General features: G+C 38.9%; 1 protein-coding gene across 1 annotated transcript; it reads left to right on the forward strand.

Moving 5' to 3' along the window:
- Nucleotides 1–7,163: 7,163 nt before the first annotated feature.
- Nucleotides 7,164–22,479, forward strand: LOC145496956 (uncharacterized). The gene is made up of 16 exons (XM_081476729.1): nt 7,164–7,336; nt 7,819–7,858; nt 8,546–8,597; nt 9,336–9,916; nt 10,458–10,745; nt 11,405–11,695; nt 12,786–13,067; nt 14,233–14,532; nt 15,149–15,308; nt 15,925–16,130; nt 16,850–17,034; nt 17,635–18,246; nt 18,887–19,098; nt 19,518–19,558; nt 20,200–20,296; nt 21,099–22,479. The coding sequence occupies exons 1-16, from the start codon at nt 7,286–7,288 to the stop codon at nt 21,238–21,240; spliced, it is 3,540 nt and encodes a 1,179-aa protein (XP_081332855.1). The 5' UTR covers nt 7,164–7,285; the 3' UTR covers nt 21,241–22,479.
- Nucleotides 22,480–22,760: the final 281 nt, after the last annotated feature.

Consider the following 22,760-nt stretch of genomic DNA (forward strand, 5'->3'; position numbering starts at 1 on the left):
AGAACAGTGCAAGGCTGACGTCACTTTTGCTCGTTTGGAGAATAAAGTTTGGTTTGAAAATTCAGCCGAATGCGTGGGGAAATTATCTGATTCTTTATCATAAAACAAATAAAGAAGCCTCGACTGTGCTCTGTTCTGTTGTAAAGCACTTAGGAAGCGGTAGAGCACTCAAGAAGTAGGGAAAAACACTCGACTTCGTCTCGTGTTTTCCCCTACACTTCTTTCGTGCTCTACTGCTTCCTGCGTGCTTTACAACAGAACAGAGCACAGTCGGGGCTTCTTTATTTGTTAAATATTAAAAACATCTAAGTTTATTTTCCATTGTGACCTTGAAGGGTAATTCATAGATAGCTTTAACCGGGAGATTTTGTTCAACTAGTTTCACTTCTACGTTCGGGGGTTGAAGCATTTCCAGCACAAGCATTTTACGAGCAATTTTGGCCGTGACGTTTACAGAAGTGAGATTGTGTTCGTCACTGTTATTGAGACTTTCTTCTGAATTACGAATTGACCTTTTCCATGCATCAGGGATCGCGGAAAGAAGACCATTATACGTTAGAAAGTCCACTGAGACACCATATTTTTGCTGAAACTCGGATCTTAATAAAAAGTTTCTGCTTTCGTTTAAAGGTGGTGAATTTTACTAACCCCTTTTTTATACCATGACGAGTAAAACACTGGTTTCCCATCTATTCTTATAAAACGGTTGTTCCAAATAGTTTCATTCTGGTAGTCCTTAACTGTAGAAGGGTTCTTAGAGTGCAGCTCCTGCCAATCAGTCAATATATCTCTGTAAAACGTTTGCACATGTGAGGCCAAATTGAAACCGCGTGTATCAAAATTACAATCGAAGATAGCTCGCCCCCATACTGAGATGTAACCGAGGAGAAGAGAGAGCACCATTTACTACCATCTGCTTCACATAATCGTTTAACCCACGCTGCTTTAAGGGACTTAACCACCATGTTGAAGTCAACCATATTAAGACATCCACAGGAACTATAATCGTGTAACGTTTTACCTTGTCTGGCTTAAAGTTCCAAATAAATTTGAAGCAAATATCGTTGACTTTTTCAGCGAAGCTCGTAGGCACTGTAAGAACGGACGTATTGTAAACTAGCTTAGCAATGAAAATCAACGTTGTGTATGGTTTCAAATTAAGTCTGCATACGAGCTAAGTGGCTCACGAGGCCGGAGCGTATCCCGTTTTCTGTAGCATGAAGCGTCTAAGAGTATTTCTACTCCCCCCTGGATGGGATGCTACTCCATCACGGGTTTACCCCCAGCCTTAAACTCGCCGGTACCCATTTATACACCTGGTTTAAGAGAGGCACCGAGAGAATAAAGTTTCTTGCCTAAGAACACAACAAATGTTCCCGGCCAGGGCTCGAACCCGGACCGCTCAATCCGGAGTCTAGCGCACAAAATATTTTCCCCAGAACCGTTTTGTAACTTTCTCCCTGGAACGTCTACTGAAGTGACCATATTTGAAATTGGAACGTGAACTTTCTCTTTAAAACGTTTCTTATGATCCTTTAATCTATGGTACTTTTTCTATACAGCTTTCTACTTAAACTTTTTCAAGGGAAATATTTCCAATTGGAATTCTTGTTCAACGACGTTTTTTCCTATGAAGGGGCATGGTGCCAAGAGGGTTTTGATGAAAATATGGAACTTCCTTCGTGAAAATAAATAATATTTTTACTGTATCAATGGGGATCTGGAACCTAGAGAGAAAACATCTGCATTAGAAATTTAAGACGTTTCAAACGGAAACTGTCTGTAAAGTGACACGATGGAAAAGCTTTCCTAATAAAGTAAAAGCTTTTCACTGCTGACATGGTTCAATGCTGGCTGCAACTCCTGAATAAACAAGGTCTCCTTAACAATGGCAGTCAATTTGGGGGACGCCAAAATGTCAAAATGTCCCATTTGATGTTGTGACCAGTTGTTTTAACGTGATCAGCAATAGCAGAAGAGTGATTACGTCTCGAAAGGGCCTTGAAATGTTCCGTTTTCCGGTCGTGAAGTCTTCGTTTCGTTTTCCCAATGTAAAAATCATTGCAGTCCCAGCAACTAGCTTTATAAATGACTTCGGCTAATTGTGATCGGTAGAGACGATCCTTGTATGGGAAGAAGGATTTGTTGCGCCGGGTGTTTTGAAAAATAACTTTGACATTAACAAAAAGAGTAGAATCTATTGACACAAGATTTTGGACGCTCAGTAACATGATTGCTATGGAGACCTATATAAGGTAATAAAATAATAACATCTTTTTGGGGAACTGTTGTTATTGGGTTCATTTGGCTTGTTCTTGTTTTTGTTCAACAAGAATGTCCAAAACGGAATCTCTTTGGCTTGTTCAAATTCAATGGTGAATTTGATGCTACTGTGACAGCTGTTGAGGTATTTCAAAAACTCATTAATATTTTAAATAATATTTTACTGTTGATATCTACCTACGAAAATTTATTTTGTGCAAATTGAAATTTTTTTAATAGAAAGTTTCACTCTAAATCTTTTTAATACAGTGGAACCCCGCTCTACGGACACCCGCTTAATACGGACACCCCGATATTACGGACAGTTTCGTTTTCCCAGACGAAAAGCTCATATATTTTTTCTAAAATTAACCCGCTTATTACGGACACCCGTTAATACGGACAACGGACACTTTTCTGTGTCCCGAGCGACAAACTCTTATACATCGTCAACCCCGCTTTACGGACACTGTTTGTATCTGTGCATTGTCTATTGTCACTGTCATGATTATGTGCTAATTAGAGATTTTGTACCCTGGTCAAATTATGACAGATTTCGGCGGGTTAGTGCAATTTTATTACTAAATGAAACAGTGGCAAAATAGCATGACGCATTTGACCAGTTCTTTCGTCCGGTGCATGACCCAGTCTGCAGTCCTTATATAAAGATTTCTGCCTGATACGCTTACACAAAAGTTTCACTTTCTTGATCTTTCGCTAGAGTCCTTGCTTGTAGCCTTCTTCCTCTTTGACGTCTCATGATTGCCACTATCAGCATCGGCCTCCGTTCGTATTGCTGGGTTGTTGCCAACGTCTATTAATTGTTCAAGTAAATCCACGTGCTTCCTAGGACCATCAAAAATATAAACACACGGTATTTCCATACCAAGGCCTCCACCCCGATTAACTGCTTTTCCACATACTTCAACTGATCCTCGATTAGTAGGCTTTGAAATAAAATGGGTGACTATACCAGTGCGGTTTTTTGGTGTTTGCGAGGTTATATGGAATGTGGCCGATAACTCGACTTTCCTTTAGCACGGCGACTGCGTTTTTGTCCTCACCATTTCCCGGCTCTGGTTGCAGAGGCAAAATTTCACCGAGAGTGATACAGTTAATGATTTGTAATTTACAGTACAATTAAAACGTTTTGTTGCTGTAGAAGTGTCGGCCTTAGTGTTTGTATCGATAAAACACGTGTCCCCGGTTAATACGGACACCCCGTTAATACGGACATTTTGGCATGTCCCCTTGGTGTCCGTATTAACGGGGTTCCACTGTATCAATTTTTTTACTGACACTTTTTTTTAAGGACCCTATTCTAATTAGTGGGGGCGTTTTCCGCATTAAACGTTTTTGCTATTCTCCACCTACAAGAGAGACACACCAAGGCAACTTACATACAGTGGGTGATAGTGGAACATGTGGTAGTTAAATAACAGCTTCCTGCAGCGTGCTAATAATTCACAACATCAGCTCAGCAGTCAGATGATGATCTCGTGTTTTCCATGGAAGCTACATGCAGGTATCTGTAGTACATGTCTTTTTTCTTGGTTTCATCCCTTCTTTCGAATTAAAAAACTGTTTAAAAAACGTGTTTTAAAAATTAAAATTAAAATTTGCCTCTAAAAGTCCAAAAAAAAATTATCTTCTTCAAAATTTCGTCTCTGAAGTTCTTTTCAATTGTTCCATGCCATCTCTAAGGCTTGTTTCCCTTCTTCCATGTTTCTTTGATAATCTTATGCGAAATAAAACGGAATAGAGCTTGTCATCATGTTAAGGGCATCTGCAGATACGATTACCACTCTCCCAAAACATTAACAGAAAAGCTACTATCATAACTTTCTTATTTATTAATTATATAGGTATAGTATAAGATGCCGGAATAACCAGTGTTAGAATGTTCCTTTGCCAAGGTAAAAAAAGGTCGGTTTTTTTGCATTTTGAAAAAAAAAAATCGAAATGTAAAGTAAAATTCCGTGTAGCAACAATCCATTGAACAGATGTCATCTGAAGCATAAGAACATGCAAAATTTTAGATAAATTAATTGACTGAGACAAAAACAAAATGTTCTCTTTCTCCAGGAAAGATCTTGCCACACCGAACTGCGAAGATCATTCTTACTAGCTTAATCCTCACAGTTCGCCCTAACACCGTTTCCCCACAATATGGTTTCAGCATTCCCTATGTGCCTCTATCTAACACGTCTGACTCTTCGACTGCCTCGTTTACATTTCGACTTCCTCTGGGTGGAAAAAAATATTGCTTTTGCAAGTGATGTACTCGATCCTTCAAAAACTTCGGAAGATTTTACTAAGGCAAAAGCTCGCCAAAGAATTAGCCACTGCAAAATGTCGGTCACTATGACATTTTAACAAGGCGACTAGCCTGATAACGTCTGCCATATTTAACTCATATACATAATAAGTAGGCGAGCTTTTAAACCAAATATTGAATGACGTTTAATTTATAGTTTGCAATCATCAAACGAAGAGAGGTTTAAATGCGCGTCTCGGAAAGTCACGGCCAATGATGCAGAAAGTCTACAGGGAGTAGTTATACATGGGCCGGAAGGAAATAAAATTGAAAAACGCTTAAGATGGTCGGAATGAAAAAAAAAAACAAAAACAAAACAGATATTAACATAGATTGTTTACTCTTAATTTATACCAAAACTTCGGCGTGGGCAACCGAAACGGGCCATGGGTTCTTTGTAACTTTGAAGAAGATCAACACATTTTGATGGCATAGTGGTTAAGGAGTGAGACCCCTTTCGGTGGGGAAAATTGTTCTCATTGATTAATTTGTGTTTTATGTTTCGCTCAGACTCGAGGGTTGAAAAACGGTTAACATTTTACCACACTTGAGGCTTGACTACTTAAAACGCCATCGACACTTTCATTTGACAATTAAACAAAAAGCAGGCAGAGTCTTTGCAGTTTGATTGATGTTAAAAGTGAGGGAGATCTCCAACTAACCTGTTCTTTTGCCATCACAAAACAGTCAGATATACATGTATAAATAGAGAGCTTGAAACAAACCAATTTAGTGAATACTGTCAAGTAAAACTCCATTGATTTAAACTACGAAGAAATTAATGCACGAGCTTTAGGCTTTAGCTTCGAATTTTTTGACGCTTTAATTAATATACGCATTTCGCCGCGCAAAAAATGAAAGAAATTGAAAGATCCACTGAAGAATCCTGTATACATTAAGGTATGAGAATAGTTTTCGACTGAGGGCCCGTCCACACTACATCAGAGGAATTTGAATTCGGAGTTTTCACTCTAAAAAACACATCGAATGTTTTCCGTCCATTTTACGCCGGAGGAATTTATAAACGAGGCAGTCACCGGTCATTATGGATGTGTGTTTCAGGAAAACTCGGTCAGAGAAATCACATGATTATCGTGACGCCATTGGTTTCGAAGAGCTCCGTTTTTTAAATGTTTTCAGTCCTTACGAAAACGAAAAGCGGGCGTTTTCAAATTCCTCCAATTTGAGGAGCGTTTTCGAAAAGCTCCGTTTTCGTGACGGATTAGTGTGGACGGTAGGCCTAACCACAGAAATAAAGCTGTGCTTTCAAATTTCTCCGGCGTAGTGTGGACGAGGCCATAGAATTGAAACGTGCGCCATTTTGCTCTAGCACGTTCTGTGATTGGTTAGTATAGGAGAATCTTTGTTTACAATATTTGCCTCATTACCATAAGCGATACAGTTTCTGATGGAGCTACAAAGAGATTAATACTGAATATTGAAAGGGCACAGCACGATTAACTGTCTCAAGGAATTTGAGCGCGATGTATTGAATACTTTTTGTGCGACGAGGGTTTAAAAGCTCAAAATTTTACAAAGAATGTATGAGCTCATTAGCGCTTTTGCCACACAGAAATTTTGATGTTTTTGAAAGCCAGCTTCTCCTCGAATATTATACCCAAAGAGCCAAAAATTTCACCACTTACTAAGTTTCACAAGCTCTTTAAGTTTTTGTTGTAAAATCGTGTCTAGCATGATGCTTTCTATGCGCAAAGTCGTATGTCAATGAGGAAAAATGTAAACAATGACGTCAGCAAAGATTCGCCTATTTAACCAATTTAAGGTAATTCCCCTGAAATAAAAGTGACAATAGATTTTTGTTCAAACTTTGTCCACTGAATATTTGTCATATGATAACTTCAATTTTGAAATAAAAAAGGGGGGTGCCCATGCTCATTAAGGAGCAGTGAGGCATTGAAAATGCCCCATTTTGGCATTATTTAATGCTTATTATAAAAACGCATTCCCAGTAATTGTAAAATCTTTGTGAGCCCAGACTCATAAGAAAACGCATTAAACTACAGTCAATACATTGTGTCGGACACAACTAAGCATTTTAAGTTTGATTCAGACAAAAAGCTAAATCCTGGATTAAAATTTGAACTAAATTTCTTGACGTGGTTACCGACTGCAAAATAGAAAAGACCACAGTGTATCTGCTATTTTTCTTATTTATTAAATTTTCAGCAATAGAATTTAGATCAGTCTTTTCTCACGCGAAGCTTATGATTAGTTGATTACAATGACTGGAAAAAAAATTGGGGTGCCCGTGCTCGTTGGTGAGCTAGAGCCATTTTTCAACTGAAAGAGCTCAATATCAAGGCAAATCCGTCATGTTTTCAATATGCGCGTGCACGAGCGCGCGTTAATGACGCCATAAATTATGCGCAGTGAGGATGCGCAATGCAAATGTGAGGAATGACCTTAATACAAACCGCTCTAATCGCCTTGCGCCGACTAAATGCATCTCATTTGAGTTCCAATTGGTTCACCTTGCTGTATACGCTTTTTTTTTGTGGTTGGCTGTTGTGATAGCTTTGAGTTTGATTTTACAAAGATTAGGAACATAATTGCTTGTTACTTCTAATTTTTCCTTCTTCGTGTTCCTCGGCATATAGTTGGTATGACTAAAACGGGGAAACTCATTGTTTGATTCATTTTTTGTTGTTGCAGTCCACTACTAGAAACGTACACAGTTTTAGTGTCATGATATATATGGAAATAATACTGAGGATTAGTGCTATGATCATTTTATTGGTGAGTTGACATGCCATGGAGCGAAATTTATTTTTTAATTGTAAATAAATGTAAAAATTTAAGCACCAGTGGCTCGTAAAGTAAAGCCTTGCTGACGGATACAAAACTGATTTTTCACTTTATCATGCGAAATGGGACGGACCAAGGAGGTGTTCTTGGCTCTTTGTACACTGGCAGGCTATTTCTTTTCTTTTATTTCTACCGCGTAATGAAGCCCTAAAATCTTGTTCTATTGTCTCAAGTGTAGTGTAAATATAAATGTTATTGGTCTAGGGTGTGAGGGAGGGTGTGTGTCATATAGTATATTTTCGCATGCAATTACTGAATTTTATTAATCAAATACTCTTCAGATTTTTCGTTTTGAAAAGATTTATATCTGCAGAACAGTATTGTTGTTATTAGTTTTTTTGCATTTTTATTGTCACAGACTTATTTGTTTTACATACTTTTGTATAATTATTTTGAAACTTCATTATTTGAAGAGCTACAAGTTTGGTGTCGCCTCTGGAAAGTCTATCAAAGGTACGATACAACCCTAGCTTACCAGGTTAAACATTATCGTTTACTCTGATTGGCTCTCGAGGTTGGGACCACTCAGTCAGCCGGTCAGTCAGTCAGTCAGTCAGGTAGTCAGTCAGTCAGTCAGTCAGTCAGTCAGTCAATCAGTCAATCAGTCAGTCAGCCAGTCAGCCAGTCAGCCAGTCGGCCAGTCGACCAGTCAGTCAGCCAGTCAGCCAGGGATCAGCCAGTCAGTCAGTCAGTCAGTCAGTCAGTCAGTTAGTCAGTCAGTCAGCGAGTCAGCCAGTCGGTCGGTCGGTCGGTCAGTCAGTCAGCGAGTCAGTCAGTCAGTGAGTCAGTGCGTCGGTCAGTTAGTCAGTCAGTTAGTCATTCAGTCAATCAGTCAGTCAGTCAGTCAATTGTGCAATCAGCTAAGAAGTTCGTTCAAAATATGTACGAACATTTAAAGGCTACAAGTATTATAACCTGTAAAAACTTAGAGACATTAGAAAACCTTTTTAAACCATAAATTACTAGATGGCCAGGCCAGATTTAAAATTTGAATAAGGCTATCTTATGATGTTCAGTTCTTTAATGTCTTCTTATTTGCTTGAAAATGTAGTGCTATTTTAAGTGGTGTAGTGCTAAGAAAGCTCAAGCTCTCATCTTAAGTGCAAACATCTAACAAGGGTATGGTTTGTAACTTTGCAGACTACCATGTTCTTGATCACTGGCTTATGAATGGCTCTGATCTTAATGTGAGGTCAGTGAACTAAGAAGCCAACTTGTGGCTTTTAAAAATATTGTTAAACCATTAAGATTAAGAACACATAGCTTCTGTTTATTGTGTATAAGACTTTACCATAAGATACGGAGAAAGATTGTTCCGTCGGGTTATAATCTGACTATAAAGAACGTGGGCCATAAATAAAACTATTTGTATCAATCTCAATGTACGGTTCAAGACTCAAGGTCAATAAGACGATTTTTCTTACTTCTTTCACTCTCGTTCTTTCTTCAGTGAAGAAAGGCTAAATTTCAAGTCAAGCTCATGGGAAGCAAGTACTGTGGAAACTGGCCCATAAAATTGACCAATCACAGCGCGCGAACTACCTGAGAGATATAATAAGCAATTGCGCACGTGAATGTTACGTGAATGTATCACTGTAATGACAAAATAATATTTAAGAAATAGATTCCATGTTGCCACGCTTCTGTTCAGTAACAGATCACAGATGACGTCAAAATGAGGTAAGAACAAAAAAGCCGTGGCACACGAGGCGATAACCGAGTGTGTCTCTAAATCTACGTCGTTTGTTTACTAAAGAAAAAAATGTTGAAGACGCCATTTATGCGTCTGTCCTCCAATAAATCATAAGTAAGTACCGATGAAAATAAGAGGGTAATTTGATTTATTATATAATACAGATATATTCATGCGCAATAGAACTTTAAACCATAAACCTGATGTCTGTGTTTCCTGCGCTTGCTTCATTTCCAGTTACTCTGAGTCGGTGTACCTTGAGGAAGGCAGGTGTCCTGATAGCAAAGCTGTGATGTTTGATCCGATGGAAGACCCTGCAGTGTCCTACGTCGAGATTTGGCCAAGCTCAGACATAAGCAAAAGGAAATCTTACTCGATTGCTTGTTGGATAAAACTTAAAAGCTACCTGAGTAATAACGATTACATACAAGTAATATATTCAGACTGGATGAGAGAAAAGTTTATGTTGGCAATCGAATCTGGTAAGGTTTCCTTTGTCGTATACCAGGAATTGAACGAAAACTTGCATTGGAGAATGAAGACAGCACATGAGCGGATTAATTTAAACAAGTGGACCCATGTGACTGCAACTTGGGATGGACGCACAATAACCCTTTACGTTAATGGTGAAGAGCGCGACGGCAGAAACTCTTCCGATTTTAAAAGGCAGAAACCTGATCCGTCTTCCGTTGAAAGTGCCACAGCTTTCATAGCTGGAAACCCTTACTTCAACAACTACCAGTTCCTTGGTGCCATAATGGATCTATATATATTTGGCATTGCGCTATCCCAGGATAATGTTATTGAGGTTTACAGAGGTGATTTATCCTAGTTAAGGCTTGTTATGACAACTTACAGTAAAGATCGATCTTGTGCTTGTTTTATGTGACCAGGAGAAGATGAAGGGTGGGCGAGGTAATCCACCAGATCGGTCTCATTCCTAAGGTCAGATCCACGTTAGCAAAATTAGCGTCACAGGACTAGCTTTTTATAAACCCTCCTGGGATTTCTGAAATCGGGAGTGTTCTAAAAATAACTTGAGAAGGATTACTTTGGGATTAAGACCTATAAAGGAGATTTTAAACTCTCTTACACTTCATCATCTCTTGATATTATGTATGTACATTAACTTGATGCAAAGCATGAGGGACGTAACCCTGATCTGCGTATGAGCGGCCAGCAAAAACGTCATTGCCGCGGAAATCCTTCATCCTCTTTTTCAACAAATGAAAATTTGACACACCAAAATGTTTTGGCGCAAACTTTGTTTATTAATACCCTACGGTTTAGCCATTATGGGTTGAATGCATTTAATGCTTAAATGCTCTGACAGTTAGCAGTAAAGTATCTTCTTTGCAGGTATCCCAGTGGTTACAGATCAAATAAATGAAGTAACGGGAAAATTTGTCATAGTCAAGTGGAGTCCTCTTTTTGAAGGGGCGTGTCCTCCAGATCAGTATAATATTTACTACAGAGACGACACCTTGGTGGACTGGGAATCACGTCATGTTTCAGGAAATGTCTCTCAGTATGATCTTGAGCTGAAATGTTTCAATGAGTATGAACTAGCTGTCACTGCTACATGGGGAAGAAGCAGAGAAACACCGCTCAAGAACAGCAAAAGATGGAAGGTGAAGACTGGAAAAGGTACAGCAAAAAGTATTATTAAATAATTGGGATCTTTTCTTCTCAAAGTTTTAATAATCGGGTGAAAACGAAGTGCGTCATAACCGAGACATTGGTCTACTCCTTTAATGTTCGTTTCGATTGAGAATATTGATCAAACCATTGAGACATCAAAGTTCGTCAAAAATACTCCATTGCGTGTCGCATGTTAAACTCTCTTCTCGATGCTTGGAAGTGATGAGCACTGCCTCGTATGTTTAATGTATTAGCATTTCTTGCGTTATCGGCCTTATGCGCCTAATGGCGCGCAGACACGAAATTCAAGCTTCAACCCTTCAAATCCCAGGATATAAAGCTTCCCATATCCTGGTCATCCTGGGGTCTTTGTATTCTGTTACATTAATGTGGTTTCTACTATCAGGAGGTGGATCTCTATCCCAGGTTGTCATGGTGAGAAACGAATATAAAGAGCAAATCTTTGCTCTTATTTAGAATTTAATTCTAAACTAGTTTATCCCCTTTCCCCAGTATTCTTGGATCAGTTTCTTTCGATTTAGCACTGTTAGTGTTCAGTGACAAGTACATGACTGAAGTGCAGGAAATGAAAAGCCCTGTAATGTGTGTTCGTGGAAAATGTATCTACAGATTTGCAAGTTATTTTCTTTTTTCATCCTTTTCAGATTTTCCAGTGATTTTAAATCACGCCACAGAAGTAAAGGGAAAGAAAGTAAGAGTCGTGTGGTCGTCACTTATGGCATGTCCCTTGGAATGGTACAACGTCTACTACAGAGAGGTTTTGGCCGGGTTTGATCCAATAAAATGGAGATCTGTCAAAGTTTCTCCGAAAGAAACTCATCACACTCTTGACCTACAATGTCAAAAAGAGTATGAAATTGCAGTTAACGCAAGGATTTCAAGTGGAGAGACACCACTCAACCACAGCAATTGGTGGAAGGTTAAAACTGGACAAGGTACTACCAGTTAAATTACTAATGTTGAACTGTTCATCTACACACTCAGCCATCCCAGTAATGTCCTTCCTTTATTTTTAATGGTGTTCAGAAACCATTTTAAACGTGTGCCTCTTTTGTAACAGATTTATACTATTAAACTATTAACTATTAAATCTCATAACTGCATGTAATGCGCAATCTGAAACAATTGTGATATGTACAATATGTGATGATATGTATCCTCATGTATCCTCTTGCTCTCCTCTTTTTCATCATCATCATCATCATCCTCATCATCATTGTCATCATCAGCAATGTCATCATCAGCAATATCATCATCATAATTTTTAATATCATCATCATTGTCATCATCAGCAATGTCAACATCTTTATTATAATGATGATGATGATCATCATCATCATCACCATCATCATCACCATCATCATTTTTCACATATATACTATTTAACAATTAGATTATTCGCTCTCGATTTCCATGAGGCGATAGTTGATTCGGCCGAATTCTAACTGAAATAAACGCAAATAACGGTTTTAATTATTTTTGTACGCATTATTGAACTTTACGCTTTAACAAAATCGCACGCATTGAATTGTCCTTGGTAAATTTGCAGTTGTTTACGCGCGCGTACCCGTTTTTTCGATAAGTTTTTAAAGTCAAGAAACCGCCAATGTCCTTCTTTTAGTCTTATCAGGAATTTAATTTATCCATTTACGTCTAAACTTTCTTCCAAAACTTCGGGAAAGCGATAGAAATGTCGCATTTTGTGGACGACCGACAGCCACTGCATTCTAATGGCTGATAGTATACGAGTAGCTCAGCCAATCAGAATGCAGCATTTGCATTAGTATACTAGTAGAGTTCTACTAAAATGGAATATAAGTACTAATAAAAGTACAAATTCGCCAAGAAGTAACTTATTGACTATAAGTAACAGGTAATTACGGGAACAGATTAGGAAAGAAGAACTTGAAATATTTAGCCAGACTTTAATGCTATCCCTTGAATCACTAGGCTTTAGCTGAATGATTTTAATTAAATAATGGATGAAGTTTTTGAATCAACAATGTTCTAAATTTCTCCTATTAGACTTTCCACAAATCTCATCAGCAGTGCCAGACAAAAGCAATATTACGGTCAGCTGGAAAACTCCTTTTGACGGAGAGTGTCCTGTGACAAGGTACACAGTGTACTACCGAGTGGTGGAACGGATGATCACGAGTACTTGGAAAGAAGTCACGGCTTCAAGCTATCAACTTCAGCTTACTCTTCAAGTCAAGTGCGGCAAGATGTACCAAATAACGGTAACGGCGTGGAGTTCATATGGAGAAACAAGCAGAAACCAAAGTAAACTAGTCCAGGTTTGGGGAGGTAACAACTTTCAAAAATGTTCAAAAAAATGTTCAAATGTTATTGTTATAGTGGTCAATGTGCTTAGCTACACCTAGCTAGTTCACAGATATGCCACTTGAACTGAAAGAAACAAATATATCAACTAACGATAATAGGCTTAAAAATCCAAACTGGCAGGAGGCAGACCAGTTAGTCATTGACAAGCATGACCGAGGAGTTGAACTAGGGTCTATTGAGAAACAACTCCAGCTAAGTGGACAGAGCGAGACTTGAATCCGCGACCTCCGGATTTCAAGTCCGGCGCCCTATCCACTCGGCCATACTGCCTCCTTTAAATAGTGTTTAATATAATTCAGGGCTTTTGGACGATGTCCGCCCGTTCTCTCCGTTAGGAGATGCTCGGACCAGAGCCAGAGCAAGTTAAAGCAAGACTCAGTTTAAGTACCACTATCATGGAGATTTTACTGCATTGGTCAAAATACTGATAACATATGACTAAGTACTGAGATGTTCATGGAGTACCGAGATTAAAATATAAGTGAAATGCTGGAGAGAGAGCAAATTGTAATTAGTTTCTAGGATATAGTTTTAGAACTTAAAACAATCTTTCAGTCTTTTTTAATTAGAAATCACAACCTTATGCGTGTATAACCCGTTTATGTATCTCCTTTCTTAGCTTCAGTGCACTTATATTTATTAATTTTAACAAAACCATACCATTATGGGGAAATATTCAATTGACTGTCGTAAAACCAAAACCAAGGTAATCACCCTGGCCAGTCTCAAAACACACAGACAGTCGAGTGAACCAATCAAAATTAATTCAAGGGAATACATGCAGCTGACGCAAAGCACGGGAAAACTTATGCCAGTGAGTCGCGATTGGTTTTGATTTTACTTCTGATTGGATGACGAGTGGCGCGAGTTTTTTTTAGCCAATCGCTCAACGTGATTATGCAAAACAAAGCAAATGCGAATTCCTTTCGATACTGAAGTGAAAATCGCTCTATTTAGGCTTCCGTCAATGAAAAAATGTCTTTTATTTGATAAGAGTTCGATGCCATGTTCAAGACAGGGTTACTCTAAATTCAAAGATGAGAAACATATGCACTTAAAAACCTTGTGTGATTAATGTCTATGTACATGTATATGGCAATTTAAGGTCATGCTATCTTTATCTCAGATGCACCATCACCTGTAAGAAAAGTTTCAGTGAGAACTTTGGGTAAATGCAAGGTGAATCTTACATGGAGTGCTCCAAGAGACAATGGCTGTCCGCTTAACAAGTATACAATATACTACAGAGAGATTCGACTGACAGAGGAAGACACTCCGCAGTGGCATGAAACCAGTATAACTAACGTTGCCCAGACATTCAGTGGTCTTTCTTGGAAGTGTGGCCGGCAATACGAGGTCACAATGACTGCTTCTAACGACGCGGGAGAGAGCAACAAGTCACATCCATTGCGTATAAATTTTACAGGTATTTCAAGAGTACCCATTAGATGTTGTCTTACGCAAACTATTTGATGGTGAGCTCATTCAGGGTGGCAGGGAAAGCATAGTACTCGGAGAGCTCGCCTCCTAACAGTATGGTCCGGTTCCGAATCCCGACCCTGGCGACATTAGCTATTGAGGCGAGGGGCAAAGGAGGTTAAAGATGTCCTATCTTAGGCCTTACAAATCCGCCGGGTGAAAGACATTACATTCACAATAAGCGACAGAACAATCATTATGCACCCATGAAGTTTCATTTATTCATTAGCTTTGCCGTCTATTAGACAGCATTTTTTACGTTATTAGCCTCCAAATCTCAAACGCAGACTATCCGATCTCTTTAGCGGCTGAAAAGCAAACAAATGTTGAATGAGGTGAATTAGATCTGATTCTTTTTACTGAGAACGTTTTCCTGGTTTAGACTAAGATTTTCCAACTGTATCATAAAGCTGGCTGTAATAGAGTGCCGAATGAGAAGGGGTAAATTTTCAGAGCCACCTTAAAATGCAAGATTTGACACGATACAAGTCTATAATAGGTGTCTGGTGCAGTTGCAAATCTTCAGTAAAGAAATATTACACACTTTAATTCTTATTCATCAGGTGGCAGCAGCATGGGAAACAACAACAACAACAGTAATAGTAATAATAATAATGGTATTTTGGCTGGTATAAATACGTCGATTGTAATCTTAGCTCTCCTGATTGTGACGATACTCGTCCTAAGATGGAAGAAGAAAAGAAATGCGCTTGCGAGTACACGGTAAGGAAAGCGTTTTGTTGTACGTGTTTCATTTAGTTTTAATGTGCCAACCTGAAACGACAAGGCATTTTCTTCAAGAACCCAACCGTTGTTATGGGAATGCACTAGAGACTAAGGAACTTTCTGGTTCTGAATGACTTTGTTCGTTATAGCCTTAACAAAGCTATCGTCCAGCAAAAGTTCCAGAAAAAAAGTTACCTTGGAATGCTGAACTTATAGGAGGCCATAGTTGACACAACCAGGTTAAACTAGCGCAGGATAGAGTAAGATGAAGAGGAATTATTGGTGACCTATGTTCCAATATGCAGAGTACACACAAGTTAGCAAGTACGTCCCTTGGGCAATTATTCACTTTACTTATATTTTATTTTGTTTTGTTCGTCTTCATTAGGCGATAGAAAAATCAGCAAGGGTCCTTTACTGTTTATGTGCTTGTTCGACGAAATCAGAAGTTCAACTAGGCTCGATTTCCAGCTGCTGATCGGGAAAGGAGCCCGCGCTCGTCACCGAAGCTAGACTTGACATGAGAGAGCCGCAGAAATCGAGTCTAAGGCTCGAGTTCAACGCTCTTGAGAATTTAAAAAAAGGTCAAGATAAAATTGTTAATTTTTTTCAGATCAAAGTACGAAATCGTTCCACTTCTGCCCCAGGAGATTCCTCCACAGCGAGTCACGTTTATGGAGGAGCTCGGCCGTGGAGCTTATGGCAAAGTTCACAAAGCAGTTCTGACACAACCTTTTGGTGTTGAGGTGTTTTTTAAACCCAAGGAAGAGAGAGTTGAAATGAAGGAAGGCAGGATTGTTGCTGTTAAAACTTTATTAGGTAACAATTTCACTGATGTTGTATTGGTCTTGTTGGGAAATGCAACAGCCCTGGGTTAAAATGCGCTTCAGATCCCGTTGTTTTGAGCGGGTATTGGGGTGGGTTTGTTCAACAAAAAACAATTATTGGATTAGGTTTTTGTGATATCCAGAATAATCAAGTTCGAGGTAGGGGTTATTAGGCGAATCCGAAGGCTGAGGCTGATAACCCTTACCGAGAACTTGATTATTCTGGATATCTCAAAAACCGAATCTGATAATTGTTTTATTATACATTGAACGAAAAAAAAATGGAAGTCATTTTTGCGCTTCTTCATTGACAGCCAGCAACACAAAGCGCGCAAAGTTGACATGATTTTCCTTAGAAATCATGCACCGCGGTCATACATGACATGATTACCCGTGACCTTGAGTGTCCTTGACGTGACTATTGTATAATCTGCACTAGATGACGTCACAGGCGCTGATTTCGAAAATTCACTGTACGCTTTCGGCCAGTGAGAAAAGAGTTGGTGAGTTCAATGTATAATAGTTGTATTAATTTGATAGGTAATACTACTTGTCTTTTTTTCCGAATAGAATTCCCAAATTTCTTCTTCTTGTGCCTATGTCAGTATTTCTTCGATGCTCGTGTAAAGTAATCTCCTTCTTTGCTTTACTGACTTTTATAAAATTCTTCATTTACTATATGATTTGGATGTTTCTTATTTCAATCTTCAGAAAGGTACACCGAGGAAAGGAAAAATCAGCTTTTGAAAGAGATCGAGTTCATGAAACAAATCGGATCTCACAGGAATGTTCTGAGTATGCTCGGTTACTGGGTTAAGTCAGAACCCATCATGCTAATCTTGGAATATGTTCCACACGGCGATCTTCTTCAGTGGCTTCGAAACAAAAGGCAACTGGTAGGTTTTGCATACTTGAGCTTACTTGCTCTACCTTGGTAATAACAATTTCAGTTTCAGTCTCTGATGGCAATGATATCCGAACGATCCAATGGCAGACCACTTTTAACTCAATTATGACAATACTTTATTGAATTCACCCACGGGGGCTTTCCAGACTTTAATTATACACAAGTTATAAAAAAACAAACCTGACACTATATTAACGCTCCTTAGAATTTTCAAAAAGTTTAATTCTTTTAAAAGTGTCAATCTGTATAACGCTCTCAGGCAGATTTTTCCACATTGTAACTGCTAAATACAAAAAATATATATATATAGCGTTGGCCTGCAGATGGTCAGCTCATAGAATTCTTATTTCTAGTGTTGTGACAGTAACAGTTTGATCTTGGAGCTAAGCCCTTTTCAGGTTCCCAATTCATTATTTTTCAGTAAACGGGCCTACAGCCCGGAAGAGGGAAGGAGACCCGAAAAATGGGTGCATGCCTCCTGCCTTAAGTCGAGTGAACTGTTGCAGTAACTAGCTTTATAAGTAAATTGCAATCAGTTGTCTTTCAGTTGGAGCTAACAGGTAGTGAGACATTTTCCCCTCAAATTCAGTTCAAGCTCAAGAACCGCAATGACTGGAATGTTTTCGGAGAACTAACCTGTTGTGTAAGTGATCATGTCGACGAGTCATCTATTTTCTGCAAAGAAGAAAACGAAGAGGGTGAAGATGACGACGAAACGTTAAAAGAGGGTGGGGAAGGAAGCACTAAAGAAGAAGCAGTCTTGAATGAAGGAGAATGTGAGATATCCAGCTTAGAGGAAACAGAACCACTAACAGCTGAAAGAAATCTTGCACTCGGGAAAAACGAAAAAATGAAGCAAAAGGAGGAAAACGCCCAGTTAAACGTAAGTCGTGAAAAAATAAATGGAACTGACATCGAGCTAGCTGGGGACATTAGATCTCAGGCAAACACTTCAGAGGGTGAAAGAGAAGCTCTAATGGGGGAGCAGGAAGTGTCGATCGGAGAAGGTACCGATGACAAGCGTTGCATTTCAATAAGTAACCTTGATATCACACTGCAATCAAGATCGACGCCAAGTCCGTTTGGGTCCAGTGTAAACGTGACTGAAGAGACAGCAGTTTTAAAGCCTGAGGAAGATGCCGACGAAGGTCTGTCAGCCAAGGATCTTCTTTGTTTCGCGTGGCAAGTTGCACAGGGAATGGTAAGTAATGAGGGAGGGGAAGGACAAGAATGTAAAGTACAGGTTGAAGACTCCTCCCCTTCCCAAAATGTGACGCTGTGGATTATATTTATAGATTAAACTCTTTATCGAAATTACAAATTATTTCGCTTATTAGCCGCGTATTATCGGGAATATTTGTTATTACATGTCGTTACAGTATGCTCAGGGACATGGCATTTGTATCACCTGCTTACATAGTTATACCCCGAGGTATTTTTGTGTGCTCTAATTAACAATTAGCCGGATTATGAGCTCGAGTTGATGAGGCCGGAAGTCGAATAAACTAATACCCTTTCGATTAAGAGCAAATAATCTATCGTTCTACTAGATTTTTCTAGATTTCTAACCATACATGAAAACATCCTTCAAATAATGATTTCCACTTGTTTCCTCTACACTTCACCGACCTACCATCTCGTTTTAGCACAATTACCAACATAAATTCCCCAAAATGTACTCCACAATTTCCAACCAAAATTTCCAAAAAATTAGTGTTCGTTTGCTTTCTAGCTGAAATCTCTGAAATATTTGGTAAAGTGGTCGGTAAAACACCACAAGTGTTCCTCTCAGGGATTACGAATTCAGCGCTTTAATTTAAACAAATTCAATTTTTTTATAGGATTATTTGGCCAGCAAGGGATTTGTGCATCGTGATCTGGCAGCTCGTAATGTTCTTCTTGGTGAGGACAGAGCAGTGAAGATCGCCGATTTCGGTCTCCTATGCCATACCTATGGTGAAATATACGAGACGAAGCACACAAAAAAACTGCCAATCAAATGGACGGCACTTGAGGCATTACAAAACAGCGTATTCACTTTTAAAAGTGATGTGTAAGTTTGTTATAAATTCAAGTCTTTCAAGTGCCCTGGGAGGGGGACTCCCATTTTAAAAAGTCGGAGATGCTCGTCGCCTCGCTTAGAGGTATTCAGGACAAAATGCCACTATTTTTAGCCGTCAAGGTATCTTTCAGTGTTGCACGCGAAGAAATAATAAAAACAACTGCTGTCTGTTCGGCTTACAGCGGTACCTTTAACGGTCTTTTAGAGCTTGAGACAGGCCAGGTTTTGTCTCTTTTAGGGGCTTGATTCAAATGTTCCGAGCAGCCTCCCCGACCTTTTCGCATGAGAATCCCCGACCTTTTCACATAGGAATTCCTACCTGGGGTAAGTACTCCATCCTTTATCCTTCCATCTGTTCGTGGTGCAGTGTTAGCTGTACTGTCTGTTTATTTTTGTAAATTCCTTTTCAGGTGGTCTTTTGGTGTTTTTCTGTGGGAATTGGCAACCATAGGTAAGAATGGGTGGTTCGTGGTTAAATGTTTCTTTGGACGGCTTGATTGCACAGAAAAAGTTTCCTGAGGGGCGCCTTCTAGATCTTACTCAATACATGAAAAACTGTTGGTAACATCATCAAGTGAATCTCTCAGGTATCTTACAAATTATATACCCGCAGGTGTCGACCCTCGTTAGGGTTTTTGAACGAGGTGGAAGGAAACCGGAGGGATAGGGTCTACCATCTAGGAGGGATAAAAACCGTAAAAAGAAAATAAAACTTTATAGTTTTTATAGATCTTTCGCGTAAATAAATCTCCTAGCTTTCCCAATGTATGTTGCTGAAGCTGCATGTAAGTTCGAAAAATGTCTGCGGATAACTGGTCCTGAGTGAGAACTTTTGTTGTTCATGTTTGATTAAATCTTTAATTCTAGTTAAAAAGTGAGTTATTCTTATCGAAAAAGTAGTTAATGAAATCCTTAACTTTTAACTCGGCGATTTAGACTTCACAACATCTCAACGAACAGTGTTAGATAGTGGGGGAATATATTGCTACAATGAATGAAAGACATAGCATTCACTAGTTCTTTCTTAACTTATATTGTTGTTTCGGCGATCTTAGACATTGCATAAAACATTTCCTTATAATCACCTAATAGGTCACACTCCTTATCCAGGAATTGACAACAAAGAGTTGTTTGATCTTCTTAAGAGAGGATACCGTTTGGAAAAACCAGACTCTTGTTCTGATGAACTGTAAGTAATTGGTTTTGCTTAACAGATTGAGTAGCCATAAAATGGTGATAGCAGATAGCAATTTTTCTGTTAAGTTATCGTTGGCCAACTCCCAAACTGTGTTCAGGTTATCTTTTTGTGTCAAATTACGTAAGCAGCTCATAAGAGTGGAAACCATGTTGTTGGCTCTGGACGATGGAAAAACAAAACTCGTTCAAAATGAATGGTGGCCTATAAATGAAAGCCACTAGCAGAATTTGAGCTTGATATATGTAGTGTTAATAATCTTGATGCTCTTTGCACCAATCATATCACACCAGTATTCAATACTCATTTGTAACAAACATCCTCAGAAGAACTGAGAAAACCGACTCGACATACTAAAAAATTAAGGCTTGACCTCGTAACTGTTCTATAAGTGGTTTGATCGGGTTTGCTTATAGCCAATCAGACTCCAGAATTTTGTTATAGCACGGATTTTCCTCTCAAGACTTACTGAAGAATTCTCGCTCTACTGAGTTGTTCAAAAAAAAAGATCAACCATATATATGTCATATCGGACTTCCACATTGCAACCCTGTAAAACTGTATTCAGTTATCCTTTGACTTATCTGATTATTTTCACCATGTTGGCTTTAAATAGCAATTATTCCATTCCATGTCATTCGTTTCTAATTTTCAATAAATTATGCCCCAGTCATTGCTAGTAGCAATGAAAGGATCTCTCAGTCTGGTAGAATATACAATCATATAGTCTTCTTATGTAATTTTAAGAGTCGGAGGTATGCAAAATACCTTATTCTCCTTTACTATTCCACTATAGGTATTCTTTAATGTCAGGCTGCTGGAAGGAAAACCCTGAAGAACGACCGACATTTGATCAACTAACAACAACATTGGAAAACATGATGACAAGAGACTGTCCTTATTTTGATTTTAACAAATTTAAAGAAACCAGTGCTTAAGGTGGAACCAAAACTCTCCTAAAATGGCACTGGGAAGATGAAAAACTTTTGCATGTACTGTGAATTCTAAGATGCTTCCGTTTTCCCATGACGATCAAGGCAGTCCTTATCGTTAATAAGGAACACCTGTGTTGTCCGATAGTACGAAAATTACTTATCTTCGCTAGTAACGTTATTCGTCTCTAATTCATTTTCCTTTGTGAACTTCTCACCAAGATTTGTTTCTAAGAGTCGCAGTAATCAGTAAAACAGCGTTAAGCAAAGAGATTCATCTTCTAGGCTATGGACGATTTTTGTGAACTGAGACAATACCGAAGTTTTCTTTTCACAAAATTGCATGAATTTGTATTCGCAGTTTAACCCTAACTTTCAAGTCAATGACGAGTGTTTCAGGCTTCTTAACTTTAGTTGTTTAAATTAAAGACAAGTGGAAGGATTATTTGTACACTTCGCAGTTTTGTAGTAAAGACAATAAATTCCAAGTTTTTAACGTTCTCAGTATTTATGGTTTAGTTACTTGAAGCTCTTGTTTTGACTATTGAAATTACGTGCTCCAGGTATTTTGGGGGAAAGACCGTTATGATGTTCGACTGAACTTTGTTAAAAACGGAAAAGGATTGAACTGTTGGAAAACGAACGAATACAAAGCTCATTTACTTCGGCGCAGTTTTGAATCTTGTGCGGTCAGACGGCCCCTTCCATGGTCATAAAATGTCAATGTGATCAGGGTATATTGTAATCGTGTGGTAAATTTTAACACAAATTCATACATTCATTCATACAAATTCATTCATTCATACACCAAGAGCAAAACATTGCACCCATTTAGAGGGCTTTTTTTTTTTTACATTGAAGAACGTTATCCTATAGTAGATAGGCCACCGTACCTCCCTGCCCCCCTTCCGAGCTTTCATTTACCAAACGTTAATACGAAAGAGGCTGTTTCAGCTATCGTAGCCTCATGATCCAGTGGACATCGCAAGTTCTAGGAACGAGATTGAAAGACCCTCTGAGGTTTGCGCAGGGTCTTGCGGCTCTGGAGCGGACACACGATTTGACAGGAACCCATCCATCACTAGTGATGGGCTCCTGAAACAGAAGTAAAATTCTAACCGGAAGTTACATACATATGGTGCTTACATGTACGTGCTTTGATCGAACGGTTTTCCTTAGATATCAACCAATGGTATTGCCGAAAAGGAACCAACGTTGCATAAGTAGAGGTTGAAGAATTTTGAGTCTCCCAATCTGTCTCCACACAGGCAGGCGTCCCAAACTTACGAATCGAGGAATCGATCAAATATTAAGAGGCTGTCCGCGTAAGAACGGATAATGCAAGGGTTGGACCTTCACCGATTTGCCTCATTTTTTCAGTGAAAGTCAACCATTATATCCAATGCACAAATATCGAGGAATCGATCAAATATTAAGGGGCTGTCCACGTAAGAACGGATAAGGCAAATTTTGGACCTTCACCGACTGGCGTCATTTTTCAGGGAAAGTCAACATTATATCCAATG

Source organism: Orbicella franksi, chromosome 1 (assembly GCF_964199315.1).
Source record: "Orbicella franksi chromosome 1, jaOrbFran1.1, whole genome shotgun sequence".
In the NCBI taxonomy this organism is placed as follows: domain Eukaryota; kingdom Metazoa; phylum Cnidaria; class Anthozoa; order Scleractinia; family Merulinidae; genus Orbicella; species Orbicella franksi.

Bases quoted from the DNA above. Each gene is read 5' to 3' on its own strand.
- LOC145496956 (XM_081476729.1), top strand. From the start codon at position 7,286: ATGATATATATGGAAATAATACTGAGGATTAGTGCTATGATCATTTTA. The intron at 9,917-10,457 runs GTGATTTATCCT...TCTTCTTTGCAG, and splicing joins TGTTATTGAGGTTTACAGAG to GTATCCCAGTGGTTACAGAT. The intron at 18,247-18,886 runs GTAAGTAATGAG...ATTTTTTTATAG, and splicing joins GGCAAGTTGCACAGGGAATG to GATTATTTGGCCAGCAAGGG.